The sequence below is a fragment of the Zingiber officinale genome, chromosome 6A (assembly GCF_018446385.1).
Source record: "Zingiber officinale cultivar Zhangliang chromosome 6A, Zo_v1.1, whole genome shotgun sequence".
Taxonomy (NCBI): Eukaryota; Viridiplantae; Streptophyta; class Magnoliopsida; order Zingiberales; family Zingiberaceae; genus Zingiber; species Zingiber officinale.
Genome location: NC_055997.1, coordinates 19732913 through 19744130, shown reverse-complemented (window position 1 = coordinate 19744130; position 11218 = coordinate 19732913). Strand labels below are relative to the sequence as shown.

At 41.3% G+C, this 11218-nt stretch overlaps 2 protein-coding genes across 7 annotated transcripts in view; one reads left to right on the top strand and one right to left on the bottom strand.

Moving 5' to 3' along the window:
- The first annotated feature begins 2267 nt into the window (after window positions 1-2267).
- LOC121996039 (FT-interacting protein 1-like) lies at window positions 2268-5079 on the top strand. Its single transcript, XM_042549847.1, has 2 exons — window positions 2268-2541; window positions 2612-5079. The coding sequence occupies exon 2, from the start codon at window positions 2629-2631 to the stop codon at window positions 4999-5001; it is 2373 nt and encodes a 790-aa protein (XP_042405781.1). The 5' UTR covers window positions 2268-2541; window positions 2612-2628; the 3' UTR covers window positions 5002-5079.
- A 1049-nt stretch (window positions 5080-6128) lies between these two features.
- Window positions 6129-11218, bottom strand: part of LOC121996037 (general transcription and DNA repair factor IIH subunit TFB5-like) — a 29240-nt gene continuing 24150 nt past the window's right edge. For 2 of the 6 annotated variants that reach the window (XM_042549842.1, XM_042549845.1), the window contains 4 exons: window positions 9133-9786; window positions 8830-8976; window positions 6748-6810; window positions 6129-6558 (listed from right to left, as the gene is read on the bottom strand). In XM_042549842.1, coding sequence (XP_042405776.1) covers window positions 6381-6558; window positions 6748-6782 — 213 coding nt within the window. In that variant the 5' untranslated portion in view covers window positions 6783-6810; window positions 8830-8976; window positions 9133-9786 and the 3' untranslated portion in view covers window positions 6129-6380. The remainder of the gene's footprint in view (window positions 6559-6747; window positions 6811-8829; window positions 8977-9132; window positions 9787-11218) is intronic. The other 4 variants (XM_042549841.1, XM_042549846.1, XM_042549844.1 and 1 more) reach the window with 3 other exon arrangements.

Below are 11218 nucleotides of genomic sequence, written 5' to 3'. Positions count from 1 at the left end.
ACTCAATAGGAGGAACTAGATTGAGTTTTTTTTTTAAAAAAAAAAACCCTGAGATTCATCGCTCCTTATTCCGTTCGAAAGTTGAGTCAGATGGAGGGTCGGCGATGTACCTGGAATGCTAACTAGGAGAGGATCCAGATTGAGGGCCGACGATGCAAAAAAGGACAGGAAGATCGCTGATAGTACTCACGACCCTGCAAACACAATAGACCAAGTATCCGAGAGCATTAAAGCCCAAAATTAGGGAAGAGGTCTCTGGCACAGGCTCTCCGAGGCTCAAGTCAGAAGACGCAGAGCCAAAAAAAGTATGTGAAAGTAAAACAGTAATAGATGTGAGTGTAAGTACATGTGAGCGTACCTGGCCAACGAAGAGGACCTTTTCTTTTATACTATCTTTCATAACCTCCATAATCATCAAGCATCAGCGAATGTTGGGTGTCAGGCATGTTGGGTGACAGAGAGTATATGGTAAACTCCCATTGCGTAGAGGAAGGTTCCGCTTCATGCATGTGTTAATGCATCAAATATTCTTTGACCACTAGCCTTTATTGTTTGACAAGTAGTTGTGATTCCCTGACAAGATTGTCTCCTAGCAATAGTCCGACCAAAATTTATCCGACCGAGCATAGGCTGAGAACTGGGCCCATGAGATGTGGGGGAGTTGTGCCCTTTTGGTCAACTGGATTAAAGCCGAATGGGAGTAAACTGGGAACCATGCCTAGGAAAAGTGAGGGGACTGTGCCTTTTCAATCTGACCGTTTTAAAGTAAGACGGTAATAGACTGAGAGTCATGCCTAGGAGAAATGAGGGGACTAAGCTGTTTTGATTCGACCGGCTTAAAGGCGGACAAGACTAGACTGAGAGTTAAGTCCGTAAGACGCGAGAAAGCTGAGCCCTTGGGATCCGATCGGCTTAAAGTTGGTCGAGAGTAGACACGTAGTGCTCAACCTTGACCACCTCCTTTTCTTGACTATTAACCGCCATGTTACCTTAACTATGGTCCTCGCAATACCCTTGGAACCACCCCTTATATGCCGTATCAGCTTCCATCTGGATTCTCTAGCAGTTTCAAGAATCCGGTTGTCATCTTAGAAGATTAGGAGTGTTCTTGACGAAGATGATCAACAGTTGAAATGTGTGGGAGAATGACATGTGGAGTTAGATTTTGTGGCCGGAAGGATTCTAACAAACTGGACAGTTCTTCATCATTCTTCCACAGGCATTTCTAGAGCTTTTAACCAACCAACTAACTAAACTCGATCAATAACGTACGGCCTTAGTGACCAAGTCATGTTCCCGCACTCAAAGTCATGCCACGATGTGAGGGTGTGGCAAAGAGAGAACTATGTTAGTCATGGCTTGGCTCGACTTGACTCAGTTTGACATTTTTGGGTCATGCTAGATAAACCAAGCCTCTTGTATTCATGTCACACGGGCTAACCCACATGCCAATGTCAAGCATTGTACAACCGAAACATGCATCGCGTTGAGAATGACATGGGACCGAGTCGAACATGACCCACTTTGGGGCTCAATAGGCTTATTGATACATCTAGCTAGAGCATGCCATCTTGAAATACATTGAGCTTTTTTTTGCATAGCCATAACTAGGTTTAGATCTTACAAAATCTACAAACTCAGACTATTTCCTCAAGTTGGGGTGCAACGGAATAGATTCCCATAGCCACACACTAAGCTGGACAAGGAATAAAGGCAGCAAAATCCATGTGTTGCTCATTACTACTGATTCTTTCAGTAATCAAGAGGAAACATGAAAATGGAGATTCTATGAGTAAGGACGTCACTTTCATTCTAAATCCCAATGAATAGTGCTTTTATAGGATGTTTCACAATCACAGCTGTTCTAGGAATAAAGGCATCTAAAAGGGCACTAGTTGGGAGAAGCTTTTACACACAAGGTAATGCCTTCTAATTCCTTATGTCATCAAGAGGGAAACATTAAAGATCCCAATGCCAAGGACAGGCATATTTAATCATGGTTCAGAGCAAAAAAGTTGCAAATAATCAGTAAGAATTGCACGACTGTCATAATATGTTTAATCAAGGGAGCATGCGGCTCATTGAACAATTCTTTATCAGAAATATATAAGCATTAGCTGAAGGTAGTTTCAATTGCAGTGTTTTTCTAAATGAAACTGAACAAAGATTATTCATTTGATTATTCATAAAATGATGTGAGTAGAAAACCTAAGAATCAATTCACATAGTTCTAAGTCATTAAAATACTTTGAGATTGTTCCCTGCATCAGGTAAGGTACCAAGTACAGTTTCTATTCCTTACTTCACATTGAGCTGCCAAGGATTGATATAGGACAACTTTGCTTGGGTAGCAGGTTTCAGGGCAACATGCTGCTTCCTTGCAGCCATTGGAGGCAAAGGTAGCTTAGAACAAGAATTTAGGGACTTGAAAGTTGAAACTAGGATGCTAAAGACACTCATACTGAAGAATAGAGACAGTAACCTATCAAACTTCCATTGAATTTGACTTCGTCTCAGAAGCATTATAGAAGGACCTCATAGGTAAGAAGTCGATGATTTTCTTTGCAGTTGAATTGTATATGGTCTGATCAAAAATTTTTTGCCAATGCAGCTTTTTCACCAGCAAGAATGAGCCACTACCAGCAAAATGAACTGAAGGATCCAAATCCACTGTTTGGCGAGCGACGGCCAATCGGAGCAGCCGGCCAAGGTCAAGTCCTTAGTTGGCTCAGAGGTGGCAATGACAAGCTCACAAGCACCTACGACCTTGTGGAGCAGATGTACTATCTCTATGTGCGAGTTGTCAAAGCCAAAGATCTATCCACCAACCCCATCACCATGAGCTGCGATCCTTATGTCGAGGTGAAGCTGGGCAACTACAAAGGCACCACCAGGCACTTGAGCAAGGTCAACCCAGAATGGAACCAGGTTTTTGCATTCTCCAAGGAGCGTATCCAATCATCATTGATGGAGGTGTTCGTGAAGGACAAAGAGATGATTGGTAGAGATGACTACATGGGAAAGGTAGTGTTCGATCTCAATGAAGTGCCGACCAGAGTCCCCCCTGACAGTCCCTTAGCTCCACAATGGTATCGGCTGGAGGACCACCGAGGAGGAGGGAAGGTGAGGGGCGAAGTCATGCTCGCAGTCTGGATAGGAACGCAGGCAGACGAAGCGTTTCCAGAGGCATGGCACTCTGATGCCGCCTCCGTCAATGGAGAAGGAGCAATCAACATGCGCTCGAAGGTCTATGTCTCCCCGAAATTATGGTACCTCAGAGTCAATGTCATCGAAGCGCAAGATGTTCAATCAAATGCTAGAGGTCGAGCCCCTGAGCTCTTCGTGAAAGCTCAAGTTGGAAATCAGATTCTCAAGACGAAGATTTGTCAGGCAGGCACAGCTAATCCACTTTGGAACGAAGATCTCATCTTTGTGGTGGCAGAGCCATTTGAAGAACAGCTAGTGCTTACTGTCGAAGACCGGGTGAGCCCGAGGAAGGATGATGTGCTGGGTAGGACATCGCTGCCGTTGACACTGTTCGAGAAAAGGTTGGATTACCGTCCAATGGTGCTGTCACAATGGTTCGACCTGGAGAAATTCAGAGTCGGGATGTTGGAAGGTGAAACGAGAAGGGAGTTCTGGTTTGCGAGTAGGATCCACCTGCGAGTCTGCCTCGAGGGAGCTTATCATGTGATGGATGAATCAACAATGTACATTAGCGATCAACGCCCCACTTCCCGCCAACTTTGGAAACCGCCAGTCGGAGTCCTGGAGGTCGGGATTCTAGCTGCAGAGGATCTGCTCCCGATGAAGATGAAGGACGGAAGAGGCACCACAGATGCTTACTGTGTCGCCAAGTACGGACAGAAATGGGTCCGAACAAGAACCATGGTCAGCACGTTCACTCCCAGTTGGAACGAACAGTACACATGGGAGGTGTTCGATCCATGCACGGTGATCACGATTGGCGTGTTCGACAATTGCCACCTTGGTAACGCCGATCGAGGAGCTGCCCCGAGAGACACGAAGATAGGAAAGATCAGAATCAGACTCTCAACGCTCGAAACTGATAAACTGTACAGACACAAGTACCCCCTGATCGTCCTGCAACCTTCAGGAGTGAAGAAAATGGGGGAGCTTCGACTGGCAATTCGGTTCACCTGCCTGTCATTCGCCAACATGGTTTACCTCTACAGTCACCCGCTGCTCCCTAAGATGCATTACTTGCACCCATTCACAGTGAACCAGTTGGACGGCCTCAGGTACCAGGCAATGAACATTGTGGCAGCAAGACTCGGAAGGGCAGAGCCGCCGCTCAGGAAGGAGGTGGTGGAGTACATGCTCGATGTGGAGTCTCACATGTGGAGCATGAGGAGGAGCAAGGCCAACTTCTTCAGGATCATGTCGCTGTTCTCAGGCTTAATAAGCATGTTCAAATGGTTTGGAAACGTGTGTCAATGGAGGAACCCGATAACAACTGCTCTGGTTCATGTTCTACTCCTGATACTGGTTTGGTATCCCGAGTTGATTCTTCCCACCATGTTTCTTTACATGTTCATGATTGGGCTGTGGAACTACAGATACAGGCCCAGGACCCCTCCCCACATGGACACCAAGCTATCGTGGGCGGAGGCAGTGCATCCAGACGAGCTCGACGAAGAGTTCGACACCTTCCCGACCTCAAAGCCCCACGACGTGGTTCACGTCAGGTATGACAGGCTACGTAGCGTGGCTGGAAGAATACAGACAGTGGTAGGAGACATGGCGACGCAGGGGGAGAGGCTGCAGTCTCTCTTGAGCTGGAGGGATCCACGAGCCACTTTACTCTTCATCTTGTTCTGTCTCTGTGCTGCCGTGGTTCTGTTTGTTGCGCCCTTCCGGCTGGTGTCTCTGGTTGCCGGCCTCTACATGCTCCGCCATCCGAGGTTCCGGAGCAAGCTACCTTCAGTGCCGAGCAACTTCTTCAGAAGACTGCCATCTCGAGCTGATAGCATGCTCTAGCTAGATCGGAGAGGGAGGCTCCAACACGCCAATTTATGTATTTCTGCTGATTCAATTTCTGGCTTTAATTACTTTTCCTGCTTGTTATGTATGTTGCATCGTATGTTGTTGTAACCAGGAAATAAAAAGTTCATTCCATTTATTCAAGTCGTCAAGTAATAATTGAACCACATATCACACAGTGGGCATTGCTGCGAAGCAATCGATCGAACACATCAATGGCACATGTCAAAGTCCTGAAACATTGCCCCTTCGGCGGCGTCTCCGAATCCACTCGGCAATCCGCCACAGAAACTCTCATCCTTCAGCATCCCATGACTGGAGGACCTCACAGCGGTCGTCTCTTCTTGGTGCAATAACAACTCCCCGGCGATCGTCGTGCTCGAAAGCGGAGACCGTGATTTCACGATGGCTTTCAACTTGGTTCTTCTCTTCTTTGAGAGTTTCCCAGTCAGCTGCTGCACTAGGGCGCTAAAATTCTCGGTGTCGGTCTTGATGATCTCCGGTGTGAATATATGCACAATTCTAACCTTGCGCTTTGTTCTTGCGAGTGGAACAGGTTTGTCTCTCGCTGCTGCTTGGCTCATGTTGAGAAATTAACTAACTGAAGGAGAGAAGTTGATTGATGATCATATTCTAGGTGTTTTATTATATATAACATGTGGGGAGAAAAGGCGATTGGATGAGTTTGTTGACTAAATAAATTAATAATTAATTAAGGTACAAGGGGCAGAACGAAGGATTGTAATGCGTGCGAGTCTAATAATGACATCTAGAGCAGCTTGCTTCACTTGTCGAAGGCCAATGACCCTTCCTAAATTCGATAAGACACATGAATGGTTCAATCTAATTGTTGAAGTTTTTTTGAATGATTCAATCTTTTAAAATCCATAAAAAAAATACTATTTAAGAAAAATTAAGATTTTTTAAGGTGAATTTGAATCAAACTGGACTTTGTTGAACAGTTCAGACAAAAGAACAATGAAATATTTGATTCAGTGGAATTGAATTCTCTATTCTGTTACCTTTACTGAGGTTTTATTTTGTTTGAGCATGATATGCTTCTTGGATCACTTGCATTCTTTAACTTCAGCAATTTTGAATTGCTTCCTGTTAATTCCACAAACTAAGGTTTACAAGACTGTTCTTTTTTGCATTTTATATCAGAGAGCAACTGTACATATAACAGAACTGACATAAGAAATATTAAGTTGTGATCTAAAAGCTAGTTCAGTTGTATGTCTCATACTAATAGTCGCACTTTGACTCAAAGTAACAAGATAAAAAAAAACATTATATGAGACGGAAGTTACAAGTGACTGATCCACATATAAGTTTCATGTCCCAATTTATTGTCTTGCTAAATAGCAGAAAGGGAATCATGCCGGCTTCTCGTAGGTATTTTGATCCCTAAACTCAGCAATCTTGCTTCGGATCATTTCACCCATGCTAGGCTGCACAAATATGTGTGTATTGTCAAGCACATGTAAGATGAACTTCTGGGAAGGAGGCAGGGAAGCATTGTAGTTGATAATAAATTGTGCCATGGGAATATCACTGAAAACCAAAAGTGAAACTGTACTGAGAAACACCAGGAAAATTATTACCGCTTAAAAACAAGTGCTGTTGCAACAATGAAGAATGGATAAGTAGAGTGCACTAACAGGAATACCAGGAAAAATTACTATTGCTTAAAAAGTGCTGTTGCAACAACAAAGAATGGATAAGTCGACATTTGGATCTAACCAGGAAATCAAGAGGCCCTTTATTGCATTAACCATCTTTGTATCAGTAAGCCAAAGCTATAACCTGCATACATGAGCTTCAGTATTAAAACTTGAAACGCAGCTGTAAAGAAGATTAACCCATATTAGATGGAATAACCACTGTATATAGCATTGCATGTCAAAAACCAATTAGTTAGTACATAAGCACAAATCAACATACGAAGGATAATGAGAAAGGATGGAAAGAGGATAAAGAAACATCTTTGGAGCATATCTTTCTTTCGGCTTCATCCTGAAGTGGAGCATGTAGTAGGTATGCAAAAGATAACACTCAGTGGTCTTAGAGGAAAGATCAAAAGCATAGCTCAACCCTTTACCTAATGTAGCAAAATGAGAACAATATATTTTCTATTATGTCTTCACTACACAGGTTGACCCTTTGGCGGGCAAAGCAAAATATAAGACATTTTTGTATTTCAGGGATTCACTGAAGATGGATAGCACAACTTAAGTATGATGAGAAAATTAAAAGATAAAGGCAGAAAGATAGAACACGATATGAGCTGAATAAATAGGAAGGAAGAGAAGAGTGAAGAAATTAAACAGGGAGTACCCTTTTCAACATAATTCTGAGGAAGAGTGCAAAGGACACTGTACTATTGTTATGGCACAAAACAAGGTGTAATCATCTATATTCTAAACAAAGAACAGCAGAAAAAATCTCTCTCATCATTAGGAAGGAAAAGTAGACAAAAAGGGAGAAGGGAAATAAGTTATTAGTGCACCTTGTTGAGGAAACAATAGGTTGGTAGTGAAACCCCAGTTTTCGACTTTAACACACTTTAAGTAAAGGTCTGCCTGTTTGTATTTCACCTGATCCAATCTTTTATTGCTTTCTTATGGAACTGATTCGTGTCTCGAGTCTTGGGCTGACCATGAAGGTATGCACTGTTGGTACAGCTGTTGCTGTCGTTCCTTTTGCTCATATAGCTTAAGCTAGAGTGGTGAAGTATTTAATGGAAGAAAGACTAAGTTCATTGTAGCAACCCCGTCAAAAAGATAAAGGTGCAAGTAATTTAAAACTCTTCAGGATTTTCTGTATATTCATCTTAAACATTTCCTTGATTCATTTTTTACTATTGAAATTACATTTTATATATTCATTTTAATTCTATTTGAATTAAAAACCTTTGGTTTCTAATGTTTTTTATATACTTGAAAAGTTGCTACAACATGCATAATTAACCAAAAAAAAGGATTTTTGCACAACGTGATCGTCTATCAAAATCCAATAATAATTACAAACTAGGGAATCATATTGTGTGGATCAATAATAAAAGATCAACAAAATAGCAGCACATTATTGAGATTTCTGCAGTCTATTAATAACTTCTCAATCTGTCATAGATATGGCATATGTGTGTCATAAAACACAATTTCAAAAATAAATATATACATCAAATTTCTCTTTATTAGGAAAAACTATTTAGTGTGGAATTCTTTGAAAAATAAATAAAATAATCATATAACCTAAAAAAACAACAAAAAACTAAAAATAGTCAGTTTAGTGTCTTTTCTACCATCAAGGTTCACATCTAAACTATCTTTTTTGATGCATAGTTGTGTACAATTCAGAAGGCATTTTGATTGTGTTTCAAATTTAGTAAATTTACTTTACATTGAATAACCGTCCATAACTTTTGCCTCATCAATAAGTTATTATCTAATCTTAATCTGAAATCTGCATCTGACCTATGAAACGACAAGACGTTCACTTAAATAAGATAGTCATATGCATTTGAAATTTTAATTTTTTAGGCTTGTTGTTACAAATACTCTTCCAACCGTTGCAAGATTTCTGAGCATCAGCATGAATGACTCGGTACTTTTGATCAAAATATCATGGCCTATTCAACAACTAAGAGATCAACGCCGCAGATGCAGATGCAGATGCAGATGCAGATGCAAATTCACATGTTTCATTCATAAAGAAAGAAAAAATTCTTTGTCCTAGTAAAACTAATGTACAGGAAAAAAATATTTGCAAGGGTATAAAGAGACACAACGTAAAACTTAAGATTAAGAGAGGGAAATGGATGACCCTGTGCCGCAGCTAGCAAGGGGAGGAGCTTCCGCTGTGAGGTCTTGAGGAGGAAGAGGACGACGCCGACGGGGAAATGCCGGCCGAGCAAGGAACAGGATCGGAAATCACACTGCCTAGGGTTTCTTCTCTCCGCAAGATGGACGACTTTGAAAATTGTCAAAGTCGATGGATTAAATCGAAGGACAGTAAACGAATCAAATATTCGAGAACAAAAGTGTTTAATTTAATAAAAATATTTTTTTCATTTAATATAAATAAACTTAAATAAATAAATAAATACATCAAGCTTATCATCTTTACCGGACTCAAGCAGGCCGTTGACTGGTCAACAAGTCAAGAGCAGAAAAGCCATGGCATCCTCCGACGTTGATCCTCAGAATCACCACCATCCCGACCGCCCTATTCCATCATTCATATTATAATTTTTCCTCCACAGCTTCTTCTTCCAATTCACTTCGCCTCCCTGCTCGACTATAAATACTCCGTCCTGCACTCTGCACTCTGCACTCTGCACTCGGCAAGAGAAACTGGACGCCATCGGAAAGCTTTGTAGGTAGCTAGCATTGACTTGGATGGGCAATTGCTTCGTCTGCAATGGAAAGAGAAGTAGGAGAAAGAAGCCATACCCACTGCCGGTGAAGCAGCCTGAAAAACCGTGTGTGGGAGAAGAATTGAAGCCTAGTAATCCCACCGAGTTGTGCTGTGAGGCAGGGGAGCCTCAACGGTCCTCCGGCGAGGGGGAAAACGACGTCAATGAGAGAGCGAAGGAGTTCATATCATGGAAGAGGAAGAAGATGAGACAGGAGGAGGAGGAAGTCTTAATATGAGTAGACGCTTAGAGCAGAGAAGAGAGCGAAAATGAAACAGGCGCTTCTTCTTTTTTTTAAATGTAATCGTCCAGAGGGCGGGCTGTCTTGCCCATTGATTCTACTCCTCCAATCAATTCATCTTCATCTGTTATTAAGGAGCAACATGAAAGGGAGAGTCTAAATACTCTAGAGACTAATTTATTAGAAATAAATTATTCAAATGAGATACTTAATTTGCAAAAGCCAAAGAGAATCATTCTTAAGCCAACTTATTATATAGATGAAAATTTCATTAGGAGATATTCTTGTTTCTTTATATGTCCAATTGATAATAAAAAAACCTTCTACATTTAAAGAAGCAAAAGCAAATAAGTGATGTGAGCTTGCTATAGATTCTTTGTTAGGGAGAGTAATAGGTCAGGTTCGGGTCATTTTATATCCTCCGTCCTCATACCTATCGAGTATAGAATGTCCGATGAGTATACTCGTAACTATTAAAGGATTAGATATCTTCTATACTTATAATTTTTATTCTTTCTATCCAACTATTATCATTCAACAAAAATATATTAAAATTAACATCTTATATATATATATATATATATATATATATATATATATATATATATATATATAAAATTAAAAAAAAAAAAAATTAAACATCTATATAGTCTTCTCCTAATATCAAAAAAGAATCAGTGAATTTTGGAAAAGAAAATTTCCTTTAATATATATATATATATATATTATTTAATCAGGTATTCAGGTTGAACATCATGTATTGATAGTCCCTCCATACTCTCTTCCATTCGGATCAAATATCGAATCTTCCATTGGGTTCGGAGGTGAAATTGTCATTCCTATTCTTTGTTAGTGGGTGTACAAAATCAAGAGAAAAGATGATGGTAGTGTGGATAGATATAAAGCAAGATTAATTGCTCAAGGATTTTCTCGTATTACGAAGACACGTTTTGCCCAACGGCTATGATGATTTCAATTCGTATGGTCATAACATTGGAACCCTAAGCTTTTATTTCTCAAGTTTTCTTTAGTATCTATCTTCCATACAATCTATTTTTTTTTGGGTTCGCCTCGAGTTTTTTTTAGGCTCTCTTTACTTGAAGGAGCGGATGAGTGAGGGAAAGGATTTTACTGTGGGAAAATATCCTGATAAAGGGAAAAGAAAGAAAGGAAAGAGAAAAGAATCCTCAAGGAAAAAAGAGAAGATAGGGGAAGAGGGCAGAGGGCAGCCCTGCCATTCGTGATAATCATGAGCGGTTATGCGTGGACGCTTGCGAGATGTTCATCGCTCAAGAGCGGCCATGCATGGATGCACGAGAGTTGTGAGCCGCCTACTGCTCACGAGAGGTCATGTGTGAGTGCTCGCCGCTCATGCTTGCTGTCGTTGTGGATGTTCATCGCCACTGCTTGTGTGACGCCCATCGCCCATGATCGTTTTGAGTGGTCGTGTAAGGGCGCTCATTGCCCAGTGCTCGTGCTCGCTGTCGCAGTTGATGCTCGTTGTCATTGCATGCGTGACACCCACCGCTCGGGATCATCGCATGCAAGGACGCTCA

What these genes read in the sequence shown, in the direction of transcription:
- LOC121996039 (XM_042549847.1), top strand. Translation starts at nt 2,629, where the DNA reads ATGAGCCACTACCAGCAAAATGAACTGAAGGATCCAAATCCACTGTTT.